Source organism: Eriocheir sinensis, chromosome 22, assembly GCF_024679095.1.
Source record: "Eriocheir sinensis breed Jianghai 21 chromosome 22, ASM2467909v1, whole genome shotgun sequence".
Lineage (NCBI taxonomy): Eukaryota > Metazoa > Arthropoda > Malacostraca > Decapoda > Varunidae > Eriocheir > Eriocheir sinensis.
This window is the reverse complement of record NC_066530.1, coordinates 10328419-10353894: the sequence shown is the minus strand read 5'-3', so window position 1 is coordinate 10353894 and position 25476 is coordinate 10328419. Positions and strand designations below refer to the sequence as shown.

Genomic DNA, 25476 nt, shown 5'->3' with positions numbered 1-25476 from the left:
TTGCTCATGTCTTAATGGAATGAGAATTTATGTAACTTTTTAACCCATTGTCGCGAGCCACGCCCCGTTTATCCTGATATTAAAGCTCTTCACCCTTTTATAAACCTCCATTATCATTTCAGTGGTGACGGGACGGGCGGCGCGGGGAGCAACGGGAGTGACGGTGGCAGTGGTGGTGACGGCAGTAGTGGTAGTAGTAGTGGTAATGGTAGTACTGGTAGTGGTAGTGGCGGTGATGGCAGCAGTAGTGGTGGTGGTGGTGACGGCAGTAGTGGTAGTGGTGGTGAAGGTACTGGTAGTGGTGGTGATGGTAGTGGTGGTGATGGTAGTGGTGGTGATGGTAGTAGTAGTGGTGGTGGTGATGGAAGTGGCAGTGGTAGTGGTGGTGACGGTAGTGGTAGTGGTAGTGATGGTGGTGGTAATGGTACCGGCAGTGGTAGTGGCGGTGACGGCAGTAGTAGTGGTGGCGATGGCGGTAGTAGTGGTAGTAGCAGTGGTGGTGACGGTAGTGGGAGTGGTAGTAGCAGTGGTGGTGACGGTAGTGGTAGTGGTAGTAGCAGTGGTGGTGACGGTAGTGGCAGTAACAGTGGTAGTGACGGTAGTGGTAGCGGTGACGGTAGTAGTGGTGGTGATGGTAGTGGCAGTAGCAGTGGTAGTGACGGTAGTGGTGGCGGTGACGGTAGTAGTGGCGGTGATGGTAGTGGTAGTGGTGGTAGCGGTAGTGGCGGTGACGGTAGTGGTAGTGGCGGTGACGGTAGTGGTAATGGTGGTGATGGTAGTGGTAGTGGTGGTGACGGTAGTGGTAGTGGCGGTGACGGTAGTAGTGGTGGTGATGGTAGTGGTGGTGATGGTAGTGGTAGTGGCGGTGATGGTAGTGGTAGTAGTAGTGGTAGTAGTAGTGGTGGTGATGGTAGCAGTAGTGGCGGTGATGGTAGTGGCAGTAGTAGTGGTGGGGGTGACGGCAGTAGTAGTGGTAGTGGATGTGGCGCCGGTGGAGGGACGGGCGAGGGAGGCGGCACTGACGGCGGCACTGGCGGGGGTGACGGTGGTGGTGATGGAGGCAGCAGCAGCGGTGGTGGAGGTGACGGAGGCGGCACAGGAGCGGGGAGCCTCACGCCAGAAGGTGAGTCATGACGTGAGACTAAAACTTTTCCTTCTTCTTTCATCATTGATCGTTCTGAGACGGCGGAGGGGCAGGTCAGGACTCGGACTCCACAGACTAATGGTTCAGGCAAGCCACATACCCGGGTCGTAGTCGAGGGCAGGCTCTCAGGGGCACTAGACCACCGATACCAGACAGCGGAGCCACATAGATCTTATATTGGGAACGTCTCGGCGATGCGTGTGTGGTGAACTACTCTCAACAGTGGCAGCGTGTGTAGTGAGGGCGGGCGGGGTGTGGAGAACTACTCTGGGGAGGGCCTTGGTAGTGTGTGGTGAACTATTTTATCATCGGGAGCGTCTTGGCGGTGTGTGATGAACATTGTAAGCTGATTCTCTTTTTTAACATTATAAGCGAGCGGTTTGGCCCAAGCAGTGCGTGGTGAACTACTCTAAGCATCGGGAGCGTCCTGGCAGCGTGTGGTGAACTACTCTCAACCTATAAGCGTGTGGTGAAGCTGTGTGGTGAACTCTTAAAACTGCCAGCGAGGGCGTGGGCGAAGGCGTGGGCGAGGTGAACACATACATACTCGTAACACAGGAAGCGTCTTGGGGCCCCGTCATCCGCAGGGCGGCGAGGCGTATTAGGAGCGGGCTTAGGGATGCAGCCAGGTGTCTATGTCACCCCCTTACGTTCAGGCTAATCAGGCGACTTTTCATTTTCCACGCAGCTGAAAGTCTATTACATTTTAGTCCAAAGTTTCGGGAAAGTCGGCGCGGCAGATTCCCTGAAAAGAACACGCGATCTTTGCCTAAGTAATTACTGAAGGAGAGAGAGAGCGGCCAATCCAGATGGGGGACTTGAGAAAACTCCAAGCCAGTCGATAGCAGAGTAATTCATGCCGCCCATCCCGCGCCAGTTTTATGACCCGAGGAGTTCCCAACGATGTGCTGCCCTCTGACCCCTTACCCCGGACCCCACCATGGCTGTGCTGACCCTGCTGAGGGCCTGTACTGTGTCCTAAGCTAATACCCGTGCTGTGCTGACCCTGCTGTGTGATGTGCTGTGCCCGAAGCTAATAAAAAAATATAAAAATATGTATCTATCTAAACAACTTGCTGCTCTTTCATATAAGGTGAGACCCACCAATTGTTAAATAAAATTCTATTCATGCTTTACAACTGAAAGAATTCTGTTCCAGTTGATCAGGTAATTCCTTCTCAAAACTCTCAGACCAAATTGCTGTGGTTTCAAGCATAATTTTACATCTTACATGATTTTTCCAGCATTTTTCATCTAGCATCATCTAATTCTTTTGGATATACTTATTTGTTTTGCTTTCTCAATAGACTTTCAAGCATATATTTTACGTCGTACATGATTTTTCCAGCATTTTCATCTACCATCATCTAATTCTTATGGATATACTTATTTGTTTTGCTTTCTCAATAGAGTTTCAGGAATATATTTCACGTCGTACATGATTTTTCCAGCATTTTCATCTAACATCACCTAATTCTTATGGATACCTTTATTTGTTTTGCTTTCTCAACAGACTTTCAAGCACACATTTTACATCTTATATGACAATAAAATTATTTCAGTGATGTTTTCAGTATTTTTCGCATTATAATCATCTAATTCTTATGGATATATTAACTGTTATGCTTTTTATTGATATTACCTTATAAATTCATACTGGGTATAATGATCGTGTTTTATAAGTTGTCTTTTACTGCTTGATATTTTTTTAATCCGTTTGTTTGTTTGTTATGTATGTTCAGACGTTATTATCCTGCTACTTTTTCCTTCATTTCTATTATCTTCACTATTTTCTCTGGTCCAATTTGTTCTTCTCCTTCTCCATCTGTTTATCTGTTTGTCGTGTATTTGAAGACGTCTATCACCCTACCTCTATCTTCCTCTGTTTCTATTGCCTTATGTTTCTGTTGCTATGTCTTTCTATTTGTATTTTATTTCTTATTTTTATTTCTTTCTACTTTCATTTCTTATTTCTATTTCTATTTTGTATTTCTATTTCTTATTTCTATTTCTATTTCGTATTTCTATTTCTTATTTCTATTTCATGTCTTTCTATTTTCATTTCTTATTTCTATTTCTATTTCGCATTTCTATTTCTTATTTCTATTTCATGTCTTTCTATTTTCATTTCTTATTTCTATTTCTATTTTTATTTCGTATTTCTATTTCATGTCTTTCTATTTTCATTTCTTATTTCTATTTCTATTTCGCATTTCTATTTCGTATTTCTATTTCATGTCTTTCTATTTTCATTTCTTATTTCTATTTCTATTTCGCATTTCTATTTCGTATTTCTATTTCATGTCTTTCTATTTTCATTTCTTATTTCTATTTCTATTTCGCATTTCTATTTCTTATTTCTATTTCTATTTCGTATTTCTATTTCGTATTTCTATTTCTTATTTCTATTTCTATTTCGTTTCTCTATTTCTTATTTCTATTTCTATTTCGTATTTCTATTTCTTATTTCTATTTCTATTTCGTATTTCTATTTCTTATTTCTATTTCATATGTCTTTCTATTTCTTTCTATTTTCATTTCTTATTTCTATTTCTATTTCGTATTTCTATTTTTATTTCTTATTTCTATTTCTTATTTCTATTTTTATTTCTTATTTCTATTTCGTATTTCTATTTTTTTCTTATTTCTATTTCTATTTCGTATTTCTATTTTTATTTCTTATTTCTATTTCTATTTCGTATTTCTATTTTTATTTCTTATTTCTATTTCGTATTTCTATTTTTATTTCTTATTTCTACTTCTATTTTGTATTTCTATTTTTATTTCTTATTTCTATTTCGTATTTTTATACCTTATTCCTATTTCTATTGCCTTCTATTTTCATATCTATTTCTATTTCTAAGTCGTATTTCTATTTCTATTACCTTCTATTTCTATTACCTTCTCTATTCTCTCGTCCTCTTTTTCCTTCTCTCTTATTGATATCACTTTCATGTTCTCTCTCTCGGCGTCTCAGGTGTTTGTGGGCTGACGAACGGGCGGTTTATACTGTCCACACTCCTCTCTTTCTACCGGCTTCGCCTCTCATAATAATAAAATTAGGAATAGGAGATGGGTTAAAATAAATGGGTTAAGATTAAACGTTATACGACTGACGAATTTTCTGGTTTTATAATATAGTGCACTCAAATTTTAGGCCATTCATTTCCCTTCGTATTAACTTGGTATCGCTCCTACCTTTCCTCTTCATTTTCCACTTAACATTCCTTTCTCATCGTCCAGCTATCGTTTCATTATCGTTCAGTTATCGTCAAGTTATCGACAAGCATTCCATTTAACTTGGTATCGCTCCTTCCTTCCCCTTCATTTTCCACCTTACATTAATTTCTCATCGTCCAGTCATCGTTTAAGTATCGTCCAGTTATCGTCAAGTATTCCATTTAACTTGGTATCGCTTCTTCCTTCCCTTCATTTTCCACCTAACATTCATTTCTCATCGTCCAGTTATCGTTTAATTATCGTCCAGCATTCCATTCCATTCTTTCCACCACAATAGACTCCCTCCCTCACTCGCTCTCATTTCTCCTTCCCTGGGTCTCGTCTCGCCGCGGCCGCTCAGTCTACCGCTGCAACGACCACGGGGATGCGGCGCTGGCCAACTTCGTGAACCCTTCCTACCCCTACCGCGACACCCAGCCCGGGATATGTATGTTCCGGCTCGACCTGCGGCCCAGAGTGTGTCAGGTGGGTTTGTGTGTGGGAGGGAGGAGGAAGGGGTTGGGGTGGGTGGGAGGGGCTTGGGGTGGGTGGAGGGGTATGGTGTGGGCGGGGGGGGAGTCAAATGTGTGTGTGTGTGTGTGTGTGTGTGTGTGTGTGTGTGTGTGTGTGTGTGTGTGTGTGTGTGAGTGTGTGTGTGTGTGAGGCTTAGATTATTACACACACACACACACACACACACACACACACACACTCACGAACACACACTGTCAACCTCTCTACAGATATTCGATATAGATACAGTCAACGGTTCAACACTCGACACAACACTAAAATCCTTAACCACTCGACGCTACAGCAGAACTCTTTACCCCCCACACAGGTTCGGGTGGACGTGGTGGAGACTAACCTTGCCGCGCCGACGGAGGGGAAGTGCTTACGGCAGTTCCTTACGGTGCAGGGGACGATCTGGAAGCCCGGCGTGGACAGGATCTGCGGCACCAACAGCGACACGCACTGTAAGCCTTGGAACAGCTGTAAGGGAAGGGCGGGGGCGTTAGCTAAGGGAGGAGGGAGTGGACGGAACGAGGGATTGATGGTCATATTCTTAAACATTTCATCACCCTAAAACACACATTTGACAAGGCTTTCCTAGGAGTTTTGGGCATTTCCAGGGGTAGTTTTATGGCCCTGGCGGTAGTCTGACCCTTCTTCTGTACCGCGAACCTAAAAAATGCTCATTAGGACCCGGCTGATCTCTTTTTCGACCTTTGGAAATTGTTGATGTGAGGGGTGGAAGCGTCTGGTAATAGCGACCTGAGTCTTAGAAATGTTCAGAGAAAGAGAGTGAGAGGAAGAAGCACGGAGTGAAGAACAGGGGGAATTTGAGAGTCTTGGAGTTAATAGAGTGAAGGAGAGGGAAGGAGTGAATGAGAGAGAGGGAGTTAGGGAGTGAGAGAGTGCAGTGTTGGAGTTCTGGAGTGATCAGAGTGTAGGAACAAGTAAGGAAGGGAAGGAAGGAAAATAGGGAGGTGATGGAGTCTTGAAGTGAGGAGAATATATGAGTAAGAGAGTAAGGGAAGGAAGGAAAGAGAGATGGAGGGTATTGGTTTTTAGTTATTGTCCAGCAATCGTCCAGCAATCGTCCAGTTATCGTCCAGTTATCGTTCATTCTTGAAGTGGTTAGAGTATATGGATGAGGGCGTGAGGAGCCTGGAAGTGATAAGAATGGGGGGTGAAGAAGTGAAGAAGGAAGTGAATGAAGGAAAGAAGGGAGTTAGTAAGAGAGGGAAGGAGAGGAGGAATTTACTGGAGAGAGAGAGAGAGAGAGGGGATGCTTGGTGAAAAGTTAACAAAATTATACAAAAAGTTACTAGTCAAGAGTTTTAATTACAGAATCATTACTCTCGTCACGAAGGGAAGCGATATTTTAATCAGGGGTATTTAATTATTCTTTACTGGAGTTTATTGAATAAGTGACAGTATTAATGCGAGTGTTAATATTGATAATAGTGTGTGTTACCAAGTTTACGTTCTCCCCTCTTCTCTCTCCCTCCCCTCTCAGAATCCATAATCTCAAACGTTTCGACGCACTAGCATATCTATTTAACGGGGCTCTCACAGAAGTTGCAGGGATTGCCATGGGTGGTTTCATATCTCTGGTGGTAATTTTGCAAGACTTCTACGCCATGAACAGGTTAGGCACTCTTGAGAACCCGGTGCGTCTTGTATATGGCCTTCAAAAATTATAATAACAAGAGCCCGAAGCGGTTGACAGTACGAGCCGTGAACTATAGTCAGACTCAGCTGTGAAGTCAGTTTGGGTGTGCTCTGAGCTTCTCCACACCGCTGCCACATCACCTCCAACACATCTCTCTCTCTCTCTCTCTCTCAAGAATGAACGATAACTGGACGATAACTGGACGATTGCTGGACGATTGTTGGACGATTGCTGGACAATAACTAAAAACCAATACCCTCCATCTCTCAGTCAGCGCCCTGCCCTCACTCCGAGAGGTCAAACCGCACGCGCTCCCACTTCCGTGACCTCTCTCGCTTGCGATTCCACCCTCGTGTGCTGTACTGCACTGTACTTTAGATCTTGCTGTGCTGTGTGCCGTGTGCTATTTCGCGTTGTGCTGCGTACTGCTTATTGTCAACCGAGTTAGCTGCCTGCAGAGGTGTGCTGTTTGCTGTGCGACCACGTGCTTCGCTGGACAGGATTAAGTGTTGCCCTTACTTTTACTAATTCTCTCTGCCTGCATCTGCCCTCTCGCCGTAGCGCCCTGTAAAAAAACATATACATATACACAAAACACAGTGTTACACTCTTTCCGCCACATTCTTTATATCACTCCCTATGCAGGTGTGCAGAGCTACCTGACCTGACTTGACAGAGTATTCCCCAGAGACATACTAATCCTCTTAATCCCTCCTGCGTCTCTCCCTCGTCCCTCGCCTCCCTCTCTCTCCTCTCCCGCCCCCCCTCTCCTCTCCCCTCTCTGCCTCCCCTCTCTCTCTCTCCTCTCTCCTCTCTCTCTCTCTCTCTCTCTCTCTCCTCTCTCTCTCTCTCTCTCTCTCTCTCTCTCTCTCTCTCTCTCCTCTCTCCTCTCTCTCTCTCTCTCTCCTCTTCCCCTCACTCCCCCTCCTCTCCTTCTGTCTCTCTCTCCTTCTCCCACCCCTCCCCTCTCTCCTCTCTCTCTCCCCCTTCCTCCTTCGCCCTCCTCTCTCCTCCATCCCATCTCTCCTCCCTACGCCTTCTCTCTCTCTCTCTCTCTCTCTCTCTCTCTCTCTCTCTCTCTCTCTCTCTCTCTCTCTCTCTCTCTCTCTCTCTCTCTCTCTCTCTCTCTCTCTCTCTCTCTCTCTCTCTCTCTTATTCTCGCTTATTCACGCGTCCTGCAGCAAATATATAGATAAACACTACTCACTTGCTCTCTCCTCCTTACCAAGATGGCGCTAAAGAAATGTTCGACTTGCAAACTTCTCTGGTCATTTCTTCTCAGGACGATCGACCGTCTGCAAGATCTGCCTGTTGACACAGCAGATGGAAACGAGACTCCTTCAACAGGACGAAAGGCTGACGGCTGGCGAAGAAGATCACCGAACTAACAAGTACTGTTGATACCTTGCAGGAGTTTATCCAGGCCAACATCGTCGCCCCTGCTGCAAGTGACGCCTCATCACCCTCCTCACCTGCACTCGATGCCCAGCCACCTTCCGAAGAAGACACGTCACAGGTGACCGGTAGAGCTGACGCTGAATGCTTCACCCCCGTGATAGAGCCATTTATCCTACTCATTGCTACAACAGATTTGCCATACTGGAGGAGGAGGACGAGGAACAGAGCACATTCTTGGTCGGTGACTCTATGATTCGCCACCAGGTGGTTGAATTCTGGTCGCAGGCGTAACTACTGTTATCCTGGAGCTGGTGTTGACGACATCACAGCTGCCCTGGACGAGGTCACCGCTGTGGCCTCTAATGACTCACTCTTTGTTCTCCACACAGGTACAATAGACGTCACCACGACCCGGTCCGAGGAACTGCTGGACAAGTACCGTAGGCTCATCCAGCAGTATAAGTCTAAATCCCCTAATATTTTGATTTCAAGAATTCTACCACGGACATGGGATGAGGGCGACTTCTACAGTAAGGCCTTCAGCCTCAACAACCGCCTGCAGACTCTCTGCGGAGAGCTTGACGTCGAGTTCTTTAACGCCTGGAACGATTTCTACGGCCAGAGTAAACTTTTCAAAAGGACGGCATACACCTGTCCCCATCAGGGCAGCCAGATTAGGCTCCACAACAACGCCGTACGTACCGCCCGAACAACAAAACACGACTCTCAGCCACGTCCTTCCATCCCGCCCGTGTAAATAGACACCATACACCGCAACAGACTCGTAACATTGAACCCTCCAGTACCACCACCTCTATTACCAAGCTTCAAGATAACCTAAGAGTCCTTAGTTTCAATGCGCGTAGCCTAAGAAACAAGTTTGATGAACTGCGATGTCTTGCTCTGACAGAAAACTTTGACGTAATTGCTATAACCGAAACATTTTTCGACACCACTAATATTGATTTAAGTTCCGAATACAACATAGATGGCTACAGATTCTTCAACAATGATCGTATAAACCGTAGAGGGGGTGGTGTCGCCCTTTTTGTCAAAAGCTACTTGCAACCCACTGACAAAACACCAAGAAACAGTAACGTTGAACATTTGTGCGTGCGAGTAAACACTGCAAAAGTCAATTTAAATATATCTGTCACTTACAGGCCTCCGGGGCAGTCACTCGATGCCGATCTTGAAATGTACAGCGTCTTAAGGCAGTCACTTAATAACAGCGACTCACTGATACTAGGAGACTTTAACCTCCCCCATATCGACTGGGCGACACTGTCGGGTACAGAAGGTGAGTCCCACAGAATGATCGAATTTCTAGAGGAAAATTATCTAAGCCAAATGGTTTCTGAACCAACTCGACAAAATAACATACTTGACCTTGTTATAGCGACCCAAGATAACCTAGTCAGTAATGTCACGGTAGGAGAACACCTCGGTTCCTGCGATCATAAACTAGTGCGCGTTGACATTAGAGCTCAAACATCGGTGACTGAAAATAAAGTAAAGGTGCCCAATTTCAAAAGAGCCAACTTCGTAGAAAGCCGACGAAAACTAATAGATATGGAACTATCAGATGACGGCAATGTAGAGGACGCCTGGCTAAGCTTGAAAAATCACTGACTCACTCAGCAGGACACATTTGTCCTTGTGCGAGAAGCGAATTAACACTAATAAAGTCCACCTTGGTTTAATGGCGAAATTAAACACTCAGTCAAGGAGAAAATTGTCTTACAGGTTAAAGAAAGAGCAAAGCACGCCCGAAAACATTAGACTTTACAATGATGCCAGGCGACGAGTAAACAGATTAGTGCGTCAGGCAAAGCGTAGATATGAAGAAAATATTGCAGCCAACTGTAAAAATAATCCGAAATCCTTCTTCAGTTACATAAACAACAGAAAGGCGATCAGAAGTGGAATTGGACCTTTAACAAACAGCGACGGTGCACTAGTGACTGACAGCCAACACGTTGCAAACCTATTAAACAATTACTTTTCCTCGGTGTTTAATAATAACAGTCCTCCCGCCACCACCACCAACACCAGTACTAATGTAAATCCCGAGCATGCATTGTCTAACTTTGAAATAAAACCCGATGAAGTCCTTAAAGCCCTCAAATCACTCAAAACAAATAAAAGTCCTGGACCTGATAAAGTATATCCAACTCTGCTGAAAGAAACAAATTGCGAAATACTCTCCTCCCTCACAACCGTATTCAATATGTCCTTGCGACAAGGCATCGTCCCTTCAGATTGGAAAAAGGCTAACGTGACACCGATTTTTAAGAAAGGAGACAAAAAAGTACCAGGTAATTACAGGCCCATTAGTCTAACTTCGGTTGTAGGTAAGCTACTTGAGGGCATAATTAGAGACAAAATTGTGAGTTACCTTGAAAGCCACTCATTAATTGGGGACTCACAACATGGCTTCCGAAACAAAAGATCCTGCCTATCAAACCTATTAACCTTTTATAACGACCTCTTCACTGTTTATGACGTAACCAAATCACTGGACGTAGTCTATCTTGATTTCCAGAAAGCGTTTGATAAAGTCCCGCATCATAAATTACTTTACAAATTAAAGCAAATAGGTATTGACGGTCAAGTAAACCAATGGATCGCGAATTGGTTGAGCAACAGACAACAAAGAGTAGTGATTGACGGATTTAACTCAGAGTGGGCGCCTGTCACTAGTGGCGTCCCTCAGGGCTCGTTTCTTGGCCCAGTGCTCTTCATTATTTACATCAACGACGTGGATGTTGGACTCAATAACCGCATTAGTAAATTTGCAGACGACACAAAGATTGGTAACTCGGTTCTGACTGACGAAGACAGGCAAAGCCTCCAAGAGGATTTGCACAAAATTTCAGCTTGGTCGGATAGATGCAGGGTTGGCATTGAAAAACCAAAAAAAACACTCAAAAGTGGGTTTTTTGGGTTTTTTAAAAATACATTGAACATAAAAAAGAAATTATAAATAACATCAAACAGGGGTTTTCTTTAAATCTTGAGATTAAGTTCCTGGTCTCATTTGCACTAATTATTTGGCTGCAGTATTTACAGGCTGCTTTCTGTTTTTCATTTTCTAAAATGTCAACTTCATTCCACTCAGCTGCCTTTTTTCTCCCACTATCAGCAGGCATTTTTGCTAACTGCTGTGGTCCTCTGATTCTGTATAATGGAAACAACACTGAGCCTCTGAGGAGTGAGGAGTAGGCTACTGAGTCAGCAGTAGCCAAGCCTGACCTGTTCAGTTCCTGTCCAGTTACCACTTACCCGTTACCGGTACCAGTACAGTACAAGTTCAACTTGTATCAACCAAGTGTCTGGCCTTCAGATAACACTTCAAACTTTTTATTTCACTTTAGATTACTTTTTTAAATGCTTATTTAAACTGATTTACATATAAATATGTATAATAAAAAAAAACAATAAAACCCAAAATAACCCAATAAAACCCAAAATAACCCAAAAAAACCCAAAAAAACCCAGTGGGTTGTGTTTTTTTAAAAAAACCCGGGTTTTTTCCAACCCTGGATAGATGGGAGATGCCCTTTAACGTAGACAAGTGCCAGGTCCTTCAAGTTGGAACGAGGAATAAGAAGTTCGAATACGAAATGCGCGGCGTTAAACTCAAAAGCGTTCAATGCGTCAAGGACTTGGGGGTCAAAATCGCGTCAAACCTCAAATTCTCACAGCAATGCAGCGATGCAGCTTATAAAGCGAACAGAATGTTGAGCTTCATTAAAATAAACTTTGTATTCAAGAATAAAGATGTAATACTCCCGCTCTACAACAGTTTAGTCAGACCCCACTTGAAATATGCGGTACAGTTTTGGTCTCCCCACCATGCAAAGGATATTGCTAAATTAGAAGGTGTTCAGCGTCAATGATCCCTTCCTTGCGCAACAAATCCTACGAAGAAAGGCTTTCTACCCTTAACATGTTCTCTCTTGAGAAACGTCGCCTCCGAGGAAAACTGATCGAATGTTTTAAAATACTTAATGGTTTCACGAATGTAGACAGATCAACATTGTTTATGATCGATGACACTTTGCGCACGAGGAACAATGGCGTAAAACTCAGATGTAGACAAGTAAATTCAGACTGCACCAAATTTTTCTTCACCAATGTTGTAGTGCGAGAATGGACTAAGCTTCCACCATCAGTGGTCCAGTGTAACACGATTGACTCCTTCAAAAATAAGCTCGACCGTCACTTCCTTCAACTTAATATCAACTAGAGTAGAAATGCAACGTTTTGGAGTCTTCTGATTAATGTAAAATCACTTAGGTTTAAGGACAGACCACCAAGTCTGGACCATGGGGTCTGTGTGGTCTGATTTTCTATGTAAATCTCTCTCTCTCTCTCTCTCTCTCTCTCTCTCTCTCTCTCTCTCTCTCTCTCTCTCTCTCTCTCTCTCTCTCTCTCTCTCTCATATGTCAGCTACTACTGTTTGAAATTGTGTATTTGCTATTCTGTATACATTAAATAAGGTTGTGTGGTGCTAGGAATGTGTCGCTTTTTTAAATAATGGCTCATCACTACCCGATACATCACTTTCCCTCTCCTGTCAGCTATTTACCGTTTGAAATTGTGTATACGCTATTTTGTATACATTTAACAAGTCTGTATAGTGCCAAGAATGCGTCGCTTTTTAGAGTAATGGCAAAGAATCGTATGAAATCTATAACACGTGACACTTTTCTATTTCCAACGTTGTCAGCGATTTAGACAACAATTATTGCATTATTTTTAAACATTTCGTCTCCCAAGCACACCTATTTGACAAGGCTTTCGTAGGAGTTTGGGGCATTTCCAGGGGTAGTTTTATGACCGTGGTGGTAGTTTGACCCTTCTTCTGTACCATGAACCTAAGAAAACACTCATTAGAACCCGACTGATCCCCTCTTTGACCTTTAGAAATAGCTGATATGAGAAACGAAGTGTCTTATAATACCGACCCGTGTCACTTCCTCCCTCACCTCCACGCGCGATGACAGCTTCTCCAACGGCCGTCCTAACCCCGAGAGATAGATTTGGCAGTGTTGTGACCCCGGGGCGACCCACCCACACTGACTTGATATTTGTGTCAGACTATTGCCTATCTCGATGGAACAGAGTGTATCTTACAATGTATGGTACTATATCTGCACTCTCCCCTCTCATTCCTCTATTTTTTTTTAGTTTATTTGTTTAAGAGACGCTGAAAAAGAACTGCGTATATGTTCCAATGTATGTTGCTATGTCTACTTTCTCCTTTCTCTTTCCTGTAGTGTGTTTAGTTTTATTGTTTAAGAGACGCTGAGAAAGAACTATGCATATGTTCCAATGTATGTTGCTATGTCTACTTTCTCCCTTCTCTTTCCTGTGGTTTAAGTTGTGTTATTTAAGATACGCTGGAAAGGACGATATCTTCCCATGTATGTTACTATATCTGCCTTCTCCGTCTCTTCCCTCTAAGCTTGTTCAGTCCTGTTGTTTAAGAGACGCTGGAAAGGACGATATCCTCCCATGTATGTTACTATGTCTGCCTTCTGCTCTCTCCTCTCTCTTCCCTTGTTCAGTCCTGTTGTTTAAGAGACGCTGGAAAGGACAACATCTTCAAGTGTACGATATTACAATCTACCTTCTTTCCACCTTTTCCCTCTTACCTGTTTAGTTTCTATTGTAATCTGCATCGCGGCGTATCTTCCACTGTATTTTTTTTAACAGTAAAGGAAGCAGCTCATGTCTAAGTGTTACATGTCTACCTTCTCCTCCCTCCCCTCTCTGAACCAGTCTATCTCGAGGTGGACGAGGACGCGGCTTCGCCCTACGTGGAGGTGGCGGTGTCCTCCCAGGCGGGGCTCAGCTACCGGTGGGGGCTGTGGATCACGCAGATAGACTGTCTCGCGCCCTCCCCGATCAAAGGTGAGATGCTACGCCGCGCTGTCCAACTTTATCATGCAAAAGTTTACCTGTACTTTTCCTCCGTCAACATAGCAAATTTGAAGAAAAAAATACATTCTTCTGCAATAATTTCTTTAACAAACTCGCCCTTGCGCTGTCCAACTTGATAACGCAAAAGTTAACCTGCAACTCACGTCTCGTTTTCCTTCCCTGGTGACTGTGGCTTTCATGTGTATTCCCGTTTTCCTTCCCTGGTGACTGGCTTTCATGTGTATTCCCGTTTTCCTTCCCTGGTGACTGGCTTTCATGTGTATTCCCGTTTTCCTTCCCTGGTGACTGTGGCTTTCATGTGTATTCCCGTTTTCCTTCCCTGGTGACTGTGGCTTTCATGTGTATTCCCGTTTTCCTTCCCTGGTGACTGTGGCTTTCATGTGTATTCCCGTTTTCCTTCCCTGGTGACTGTGGCTTTCATGTGTATTCCCGTTTTCCTTCCCTAGTGACTGTGGCTTTCATGTGTATTCCCGTTTTCCTTCCCTGGTGACTGTGGCTTTCATGTGTATACCCGTTTTCCTTTCTGGGTGACTGTGGCTTTCATGTGTATTCCCGTTTTCCCTCCCTGGTGACTGTGGCTTTCATGTGTATTCCCGTTTTCCTTCCCTGGTGACTGTGGCTTTCATGTGTATTCCCGTTTTCCTTCCCCGGTGACTGTGGCTTTCATGTGTATTCCCGTTTTCCTTCCCCGGTGACTGTGGCTTTCATGTGAATTCCCGTTTTCCCTCCCTGGTGACTGTGGCTTTCATGTGAATTCCCGTTTTCCTTCCTCGGTGACTGTGGCTTTCATGTGTATTCCCGTTTTCCTTCCCCGGTGACTGTGGCTTTCATGTGTATTCCCGTTTTCCTTCCCCGGTGACTGTGGCTTTCATGTGTATTCCCGTTTTCCTTCCCCGGTGACTGTGGCTTTCATGTGTATTCCCGTTTTCCTTCCCCGGTGACTGTGGCTTTCATGTGAATTCCCGTTTTCCATCCCAGGTGACTGTGGCTTTCATGTGTATTACCGTTTTCCATCGGTGACTGTGGCCTTCATGTGAATTCCCGTTTTCCTTCCCCGGTGACTGTGGCTTTCATGTGTATTCCCGTTTTCCCTCCCTGGTGACTGTGGCTTTCATGTGTATTCCCGTTTTCCTTCCCCGGTGACTGTGGCTTTCATGTGTATTCCCGTTTTCCTTCCCTGGTGACTGTGGCTTTCATGTGTATTCCCGTTTTCCTTCCCCGGTGACTGTGGCTTTCATGTGAATTCCCGTTTTCCTTCCCCGGTGACTGTGGCTTTCATGTGTATTCCCGTTTTCCCTCCCTGGTGACTGTGGCATAAGAACATAAGAACGCAGGAGTCTGCAAGAGGCCGGTAGGCCTGTACGAGGCAGCTCCTTTGACCCTAAGCTCCCGTGTATCTAACCCCACCTAATATCGCTGTCCATGAATTTATAGTCTATTTTTGAATGTGACAATTGTATTGGCACTCACCACATGACTGCTAAGCCTATTCCACTCATCCACCACCCTGTTAGTAAACCAATTTTTGCCTATGTCCCTGTTGAATCTGAATTTATCCAGTTTAAACCCGTTACTTCGTGTCCTACCCGGTTCTCTTACCAACAAAACCTTATGAATGTCTCCCTTATTAAAGCCCTTCATCCATTTATAAACCTCGATCATGTCGCCTTTCTAGAGAATGCAAGTTTAACTGTTTGAGTCTTTCCTCGTATGGCAAGTTTCTCAACCCCTGAATCATCTTAGTCATCCTCCTCTGCACCGATTCTAACATTTTGATATCCATTCTATAGTAGGGCGACCAGAACTGAACCGCATAGTCAAGATGAGGTCTAACTAATGCTAAATATAGTTTGAGGAAGACTTCGGTTGCTTACACTCCATGAAATAAATCCCAGTACCCTATTAGCTCGATTTCTAGCTTGAATGCATTGTGCCCTTGGACGGAGATCAGAGCTCACTAAGACCCCTAAATCCCTCTCCTTTAGACCTACTTATGAGAGTGTCATTTAAGCAATAGTTATGTGAGGGGTTGTTCCTACCTACACTCAGAATACTGCACTTCCCTACATTGAACTCCATCTGCCATTTATCCGCCCAGTCATATAATCTGTTGAGTTCACCTTGGAGAATACTAGCGTCCTGATCCGACTCAATTACTCTACCGATCTTGGTATCATCTGCAAATTTACTAACATCACTACTAATTCCTGTGGCTTTCATGTGTATTCCCATTTTCCTTCCCCGGTGACTGTGGCTTTTATGTGTATTCCCGTTATCCCTCCTTGGTGACTGTGGCTTTCATGTGTATTCCCGTTTTCCCTCCCTGGTGACTGTGGCTTACATGCTTCCAGTTTTCAATCGTCTTGTCTCTCCACTTCTGTATTTTCCTCTCGTATTTTCAACGTATTTTCTCCATTCATGCGTCGCTCTCCCTCCCTTGGGCAGCTCCTGAGGGTTGCTTCCAGTTCTTCGCCGAGCCCGCCGGGGAGATCAAGAGCTTCAGCTTCGACGACGGGCAGTACTACGTGGACCAGCACTACCGCCTGTGTCTGGCCGCCGCGAGGGACACCTGTACCGTCACCTTCACCGCGCGGGACGACCACTTCACGCTGGAGAAGTACGGCTCCAACGACAAGGTGAGGGGCGCTGAGGACACGGAGGTCATGGGGCTTTGTTACGACTTATGCTGGATTCACACATTCACGATTTGTGGTCCACGATGGCCCCCCGGAGAGCAGATGGTAAAGCCGTGACCTCTGGCCACGATCTGACTGCCGGATTACCCATGTGGCGGCTGTACAATGGTGTACAAGGGTAATACGCCGGAGCGAGAACGACGTTCCCGGACCAATCCCGATCCCACCCCGGAGCCCTCCCGACCCACTTACGACGGCCACGGAAAATGACAATATATCACCACGGCTACAACCGATAACCCACGACCCACCCACGACGACCACGATGAAGTTACGGAGTTGCCTAGGTGCCTTCCCGGTGTTTCACGGACATCGGCGCCTAACCGTTGTAGCTGGTGTTTTAAGGTATAAAGGCCTGGAACTGGCACGTGTGTGTGTGTGTGTGTGTGTGTGTGTGTGTGTGTGTGTGTGTGTGTGTGTGTGTGTGTGTGTGTGTGTGTGTGTGTGTGTGTGTAGAAGAACGATTTACTACAAGTTTATTGTGCAGGTAGGATATGGATTGAATTTGCGGTCGCGGGGTGGGTGTGCGGGGCGGTTGTGGATATACTTTTTGTGGGCGTGGAGTGTGTGCAGATGGCAGATGCTGGCAGGAACTTTGAACCTCAGGTCAGGTAGGGTCAGGTAGGCTACGTGTGAAGTGAACTTTGAGGGGATGAAGATTAAGGAAAGGGGATTATATGACCTGTTGCTTCGGTGTTAATTGAGGGGCAAGGCTACTTAGGTCATTAGTGGCAGCAGACTGATAAAGGCTGTAATTAGCCAGGTGTGTGTGTGTGTGTGTGTGTGTGTGTGTGTGTGTGTGTGTGTGTCCACCGCCTCATCGAGGAGAGTGGTGGCGGCCTTCTTCCGTCCATTTTCCTGGGGCTGAGTGGCTACCTCTTGTGTCTGGGTAGCGGTACCTTCCTCCTGCAGGGGGGACTGGGGCTGCTCCGTAGCCATCTCGGCTGCTGCAGGGACTAGCTCGAGCTCGTGGACCCGCAACACGTGCACGGAGGCGTCAGAGCGCTGGCCCATTGTGATGTGCGCGCCGGGAGGTCACTGGCCCAGCCCGGCAGCGTCCCGGCAGCTTTATGAGGTCGGTAGGCGTCCGCAGCACACGTGATCAGACCGTGGCTGAGCGGCGGAAAGCCAAGGTTTCCCACCGGAATGTCACGGTTATTTCCGATGGCTTACCGACGTTCCCGACGGACTCCAGGTGCTAGCCCGGACCCTTCCCGATGCCATCCCGGATAGTCACGGCATTTGACAGTTGTCGGGGTGAGCCCCGATCATTTTGCTCGCACCAAAATGATCGTGAGACACTGCCGACGTCCAAGGTTTTCCCCGGCGGGGTTACGATGCCGCGCCGGAAATCCAAGGTATGTCAAGGTTAGTCACGGATACAATGCCGATTCACCATTTTTGCGTGTCGGGAGAGCACCGTGACCACAAACCGTGAATGTGTGAGCCCAGCATTATGCTTTTTAAACTCCTTCATAATAAGTTTTCCTCCTACTTACCTTCCTACTTCTACTTCCTGCTCATTTCTACTCCTTCCTGCTTCTTTCTATTCCCACTTGACCTCCTACTTGACTTCTTACTCCTTCCACTACTTTTTGATTCCTACTTCGACTTTTTATTCATTATTTCTCATACAAATTTCTAGACCCACTTGACTTCCTGCTTCTACACACTACTCCTTCCTACTCCGTCCTGCTACTTTCTGTTTTTACTTACATTCCCACTCCTTTCTACTTCTTCCGACTACTTTCCAATCCTACTTTACTGCCGACTCCTCCTTACTCCTTCCTACTACTTCCTACTTCTTCCTTATTCCTACTTCAGATTGTTTGGGAGTGTAGAAAACATAAAATAATAATAAAGAGCATGTAACACACCGAATCTATCTATCTATCTATCTAGCTAACTATATATCTATCTAACTATATATCCATTTATCCATTTCTCTATCAGTCTATCTGTCCATATGTTTATCTATCCAAATGTCTTAATCGTCTCTCTTTATCTATCTATCTATATATCTAAACCTATCTACCTATCTATCTAAATTTATCTACCCATCTAAGTCTATTTATATGTAAATCTACCCACCTATCTATTTATTTACCTCTCCATCTATCTCTAGGACTCTCTCCCTCTATCTATCTCTGCAGGTTCCCTCTGACCGGTCCGGCATCAGCTCGCTGTACTGTGTGAGGGACTACCTGAGGATCCCCGAGGGCTCAGCGGACGGCGGCTCCAGCACCGCCTCGCACGACCGCTACTGCGGCGGCCAGCTCTCCTCCCAGCACGGCGCCTCCTCGCCCGGCCCTGTCACCAGTGAGTACTCCCGACCGCAAGCAAGCCGCCCCCTGCGGGTTGTAGGGAGCGGAGTCGTAGTGTGTGTGTGTGTGTGTGTGTGTGTGTGTGTGTGTGTGTGTGTGTGTGTGTGTGTGTGTGTGTGTGTGTGTGTGTGTGTGTGTGTGTGTGTGTGTGTGTGTGTGTGTGTGTGTGTGTGTGTGTGTGTGTGTGTGCGTGTGCGTGTGCGTGTGTGTGCGTGTGCGTGTCTCCGTGTCTTACTATTCCTGAGCATGCTATCTTATGTAACGTAGAGCAGCTGACCCGCCTGATGGACGAGCCTTCCATAGCTCACTCAGCGAGGGGGCATCTCTTTGGCCGACTGGTCAAGGAGTGGCTCTCCCGTCTCGCTGGTCGCAGGTTTGATCCCCGGCGCCGGCAAAACCTTTCCTTGTCTGGATGAATTTATCGTGTGTTTCGTTACACGCTGTGGTCGTGCGGGAACACACCCTATAAGTTTGCACCCTGGCTCGTGTGCACTCGTGTTTGTGCTACATGTCTCACCAGCCACACATTCACACGTGCTTCACCCTCGGCGTGTGTCCCCAGGCCGGGTCACAAGCAGCGTGGTCGTCCTGGAGTTCCACGCCGGCATTCCGCACAAGTTCAACCCGATGGCGCACGGCCCGGGCTTCCAGGTGGCCTTCCAGCACAACCCTTGCTCCTCTCAGGTGGGTGCGCGTGTGCCCTCTCTCTAGCCCTCTGGCCTTGTTGTCACACGCTTAGATAAAAAGGTGCCTCTAATACAAAAGATAATAAAGGAAAAAAAACTCTACTCTCGCTAGCGTTCTGGTATCGAATAGAAAGGTGTCCGTGACATTAAGATGAAACACCAACAAACACTTCCCTTCCCTATCGCTCTGGTTTCTCTGTCACACGGTAACATTTTGCATGGTCCTCCCTCAGGCGCCCCCCTCCCGGCAGGCCAGTCTCCGCGGCGACGCCCCGACCCATCCTTTGATTCTGCCCCGGCCGTCAGTCCTGCAGGTAAGAGCCGAAGTCCAAGAATACACAGTCGGCCCAGGTGCAGGATGACGTCACACGGTTCCTACTTTATAGTGATAGGCTTTCAACGTTTCAACACTTTAGAACATCTATTTAAAAGGCTCCCGTAGAAGTTATTGGGGTTTTCAGGGGGGCTGTCATGTCCCTGGCGGTAGTTTGGAAAAGTCTCAAAAAGATTTACCTCGAGACTCCGGGCTTCCCATAGAGAAAAATGCAATTAAAGTGATAACTCTTGTGAAAAATAGAAATCGAATGAGTCGTGGATGAGTGGAACAGCCTTGGCAGTCATGTTGTGAGTGCCGATGCCATAGATACATTCAAGAAGAGGTTGGATAAATTCATGGATAGTGAGGTGAGGTGAGGTTATGCACAGATAGATGGATGGATATATATTTTATTGAGCTGCCGTGTATAAGCCAGCTAGCCTCTTGCAGACTCCTTACGCTCGTATGTTCTTATATTCTTAAAATTAGAAACAGAGTTAGACAAATGGAATCCTTGCTGCGAAACCGTGTGGCGTGGCTTAAAACTGCAGGAAGGAGGAAAAACTGGCAATATATAGTTTCAGAGTTTACCAAAAATACTAAAGACTCACTCGTGACTTATACAGTTACGCATTTGTCCACGCTGCATGCAGAGTTTAAGCCTCTAATAGAGTTCGAATCTATACAGCGGAACAATGAGGCGTGACTTCAAATCTCAGGAAGCAGAAAATACAGGCAAAAGGTAGTTCCAGAGTTTACCAAAAATATACTAAAGGCTCACTCATGACTCTTACGCATTTGTCCACACCGTATGCAAAGTTTAAGCCTTTCATCCGCCACTCAGGGTCAGCCTCCACCAACATTTAACCGTTACCGCACTCCCACACTCACTCCTAACTCACTCGTTGCCACATTTGTCCACACCGTATGCAAAGTTTAACCCTCTAAGCTGCCACTCAGGGTCAAACGCCACCAACACTAACCGTCACCACACTCCCACACTCGCTCCTAGCTCACTCGTTGCCACATATGTCCACACCGTATGCAAAGTTTAAAGGGACGTATTCTTAAACATTCCGGCGCCCAAGCTTTCATATTTGACAAGGCTTTCGTAAGAGTTTTGGGCATTTCCAGGGGTAGTTTTATGTCCCTGGTTGTAGTTTAACCCTTCTTCTATACCATGAACCTAAAAGAATACTCATTAGAACCCGGATTAACCTCCTTTTCAGACTTTGGAAATAGTTGGTGCAAGAGGAGGAAGCGCCTTAGAATAACAACCTATGCCTCTCATCCGCCATTCAGTCAACCTCCACCAACACTAACCAACGTTGGCAGATTATCGTACTCAGATCATCGTTTTTACCGGTTTCTGCCCCATAACTATTGCCAAGAAACACCAATAATTAACCATTTCAACGATAACTTTATATAAAACCAGTTAAAGGGGTGGAGGAGACAGTTTGAGGGTTGGGAATCGGCAAATATAAGAGTCTGAGCACGACCATCTGGCAACGTTGACACTAACCGTTACCACAATCCCGCAGATGACGACACGGCCGCTGCCGGGGTCGCCGCCATACGGTCAGCCACGGCCACGCTACACCCTGACCTCTGCCGTGCCGACTAGCCTGCGTCACGCCCACCACCAGGTATTGAGGGGGCCTTCCACACGGCGCGAACCTCCACCACTGAACACATCCAGAGTCACCAGTAAGGATGTCGGGCTGAAGGATGTTGTTCCGTCACTACATCGCTCCAAGATCCTACACAAGAGAGTCGGAGTACAGGATGTTGATAAGCTCCCGAGACCCACTGCAAGGGAACCGACTTACCAGTTTTTAAGATCGAGAGTTTCTAAGATGCCTGCTGTCCCTGGGCATGTACTAAAAGGTCTCGACATGCTTCAGAAACCCAATGCCAGTGAACGTAACCCAGAGTCTGTGCGAGAGGTGGTTGCCAATATGCAGGTCCCGGCTCCGACACTACTTTTGGCACCCAGTGTTAATGAACGTAAGCCCGAGCAGGTTCTAAAAGGTCTTGGCACCCTTCAGAAACGCAATGCCAGTGAACGTAACCCAGAGATGGTTCCCAGTTCCCAGGTCCCCGCTCCAACACTACTTCTGCTACCTAATTTTAGTGACCGTGAACCCAAGCCTGACGGACCGAGGGATTCTAAGATGCCTTCCGTGTCAGGGCAGGCTCTAAAAGGTATTGACCCCAAGTCTGTACGAGAGAGGGTTCCCAGTACTCAGGTCCCCGCTCCAACACTACTTTTGATACCTAATGTTAGTGAACGTAACCCCAAACCTGAAGGAGGGAACGGTTTGCAGATGCCGGCAATATCCTCGCTACGCTGGCACGCCCTCCTGGCCCGGCTGCCCCACACGTCACTTCCCAAGACCGTCCAGCGTACTCGTCCCTCTGGTCCACCCCATCAACCAATGCTTCACCGTCCTCCTGCACCAGCTGCGCCCCACACACGAGTATCACCACCGCCTGAGTCTCCACCAGCGCCTCAATATCCTGGTCCTCATCCGCACCTTCTATCCACGCCGTCTCCAGAGCTTACGCCGCCATTCTGGGGCACCCCGCATCTCAACCCCACAAGCCATGCGCCCCACACACGAGTATCACCACCGCCTGAGTCACCACTAGCGCCCCAATATCCTGGTCCTTATCCGCTTCTATTATCCACGCCGTCTCCAGACCCTACACCGCCATTCTGGGACACCCCCCACCTCAACCCCACTCGTCTTGACCTCCACACCCGAGTATCACCACCACTTAAGTCTTCACCAGCGCCTCGATTTCCTGATCCTCATCCACTTCTTCACTCCACGCCGTCTCCAGAGCCTACACCGCACCTCAGCCTCACACGCCCTGCACCCCACACACGAGTATCACCCCCTCCCAAGCCAGTTACACCTCATATACCGTCACCTCTGCACATGTTACCGCTGAAACCCACACCAAACCCTCAGCATATGCCTCCAACTGGCCCATCTACAGCGTCCCACACCTCACTGCCTCCAAGCGCCGCACACTCTCAGCTTCCGACACCAGCGTGGATGAAAAGACTCCCCGCGTTCCTGCAGCACATGCCTAAGTTGAACCGTCCGGCGAGGTGAATGGAACTGACACTTGGAATATCGCTAACACCGCCTCGAGAAGACCGCCATGAAGCTATACTTAGGAGATCGTGAAAGAGAAGTGAGAAGTGTGTGAAGAGACGTGAAAGGGAAGTAGGAAGTTTAAGAAGAGTCGTAGAAAAAGTAAGACGTGTAAGAAGGGTCGTAAGTGTCGTAAAACTTAAGTGGGAAGTGTAAGAAGAGTCGTAAGAGAAAATAAGTGTTGAAAAAGTCGTAAAATAAAAGAAAGATGTGTAAGAAAAAGTCGTAAAAGAAAAACAAGAAGTGTAAGAAGAGTCGTAAAAGAAGTGTAAGAAGTCGTAAAAAAAACAAGAAGTGTATGAAGTCGTGAAAGAAAAAAATAGAAGTGCATGAAGTCGTAAAAGAAAAACAAGAAGTGTATGAAGAGTCGTAAAAGAAGAAGTAAGAAATGTACGAAGACTCGTAAAGGAAAAGTTAGAAGTGTGAGACCGAGTTAACGTGTGGCTGTAAGAGTGTTTATATATCAGACTCGAGCTTACGAGTCTATCGAAAAGTGAAGGAAATAAATAACTTAACAAAGCCGACACCTCAAAAAGTTCCCCACGAATCCATGTGCAGCGTTGCCAAATGATCGTACTCAGCGCATTGAATTTTTGTAGTTTCTGACCGATAACTATAGCAAAAAAGAACGAACCTCATCAATATTTAACAGTTTAAACGCTAACTCCAATTTTCTATCGTTATTTGTGTGGTTTCGACAGTCTTGGAGCCTTAAAATTATAAATGTAATGTTGACAGTACGACAATTTGGCAACGCTGTCCATGTGTAGAACTTAGCAAAAAGAAAGCAAAAAGAGTGAGATAAATGTGTATGTGAGCGAGCGTTCATGCATCACACTCGCTCCAGCTGACCAATCCAGCAGAACGGGAAAGAGAAGAACAGTTTAACAATGCTGACATCTCAAGTAGTCCCTCGCGAACCAATACTCACGACTTAGCCAAACAAAGTAAAACCCGGTAGCTGCGGGGATTGCGTTTCTTAAAGGCCCCTCTAAGCGAGAAAAATGAGTAAAAATCATCACTCACGCAAACCAATTCATAATATATATATATATATATATATATATATATATATATATATATATATATATATATATATATATATATATATATATATATATATATATATATATATATATATATATCAACGCATCTGTGATCAATTTATGCATCATCTATTTTTGGGGGTTCATATCATGGGAAAAATTTGGCCCGTCGCTGTAACACGGTAAAGCCATAAATTTGGCCCGTCACTGCTACCGGATTAAGTGTGAATGTGAGGGAGTGTTTATGCATGGCAGACTCAAACTTACGAATACAAAGAGAAGGGAAAGAAATGACCGTTTAAACAAAGCAGACATTGCCACGAAAGTTCCCCACGAGTCCCAGCCAAGGGTATGATAACACAAAAACGTGGACGAAATAACTAGTTTAAGAAGAGAAACACATGTAAAACCTTTCAAGAAATTATTAAGGTTAATTATCTGCTGGCCGATGAAAATACTTTCTTAGCGTATTACAAAGGGAGTAATGTTTTTTTTTATTTTTATAACGCAAGTGAAAGGTATTGAGGCGAGAAAGTTGTGGAGTAAGTGAGGGAATGCATGTAAACGTGTGTTGCTTCTTTCACCCAGATGCCACCTCGTTGCGTTGAAGGTAGACAACATTCCCGGGATTTATCAAACTGACCTTCCTGGCTACCGTGGTGACGCCGAGTTTGCAGGGACAGACGGCAGCTCTCACCTAAACGTGTATTTGTCTTTTGATATAGAAAACGAATTTGTTGTTACCATTAAAAACAGTTGCATCCCCTTAATAAAGAAATATATAAGAATTATAAGAAAAATAAATCTACAATAAACCTTTACCGAGCGGTGACTTCCATCCAAACCTCAACACTGCGCCGATTACCGGAGCGTCAAGCCTTGGATATGTTTGTGCGGCGCCGAGTAAGCTTCTTATTAGTGGATCAAGGTGGGCACTTTATTATTAAACTGGTCTAAAAAAAAAATAACACACACACACACGCACGCACGCACACACACACACACACACACACACACACACACATGCACACGCACACGCACACACACACACACACACTCAGCTCGAGCACTCCCCTAGCTTTGAGGTGCCCCGCCCCGCACGGACAGCCACAGATGTAAAAACAGCCCCGCCCCGCACGGACAGCCACAGATGTAAAAACAGCCCCGCCCCGCACGGACAGCCACAGATGTAAAAACAGCCCCGCCCCGCACGGACAGCCACAGATGTAAAAACAGCCCCGCCCCGCACGGACAGCCACAGATGTTAAAACAGCCCCGCTCCGCACGGACAGCCATAGATGTAAAAACAATCTTTGCATCGTGACCAACACAAAACAAAGAAAATC

The 25476-nt window shown here is 45.9% G+C and overlaps 1 protein-coding gene across 1 annotated transcript; it reads left to right on the top strand.

The window, feature by feature from the left end:
- The first annotated feature begins 3934 nt into the window (after positions 1-3934).
- LOC127002292 (uncharacterized) lies at positions 3935-21541 on the top strand. Its single transcript, XM_050868104.1, has 8 exons — positions 3935-4849; positions 5205-5340; positions 13731-13933; positions 16244-16528; positions 18742-18907; positions 19475-19596; positions 19832-19949; positions 21459-21541. The coding sequence occupies exons 1-8, from the start codon at positions 4814-4816 to the stop codon at positions 21539-21541; spliced, it is 1149 nt and encodes a 382-aa protein (XP_050724061.1). The 5' UTR covers positions 3935-4813.
- Positions 21542-25476: the final 3935 nt, after the last annotated feature.

What these genes read in the sequence shown, in the direction of transcription:
- LOC127002292 (XM_050868104.1), top strand. Translation starts at nt 4,814, where the DNA reads ATGTTCCGGCTCGACCTGCGGCCCAGAGTGTGTCAG. An exon ending in ACTTTTCCTCCGTCAACATA is followed by an intron (nt 13,934 to 16,243) that starts GCAAATTTGAAG and finishes ACATGCTTCCAG; the next exon opens with TTTTCAATCGTCTTGTCTCT. An exon ending in CTCGCCCGGCCCTGTCACCA is followed by an intron (nt 18,908 to 19,474) that starts GTGAGTACTCCC and finishes GTGTGTCCCCAG; the next exon opens with GCCGGGTCACAAGCAGCGTG.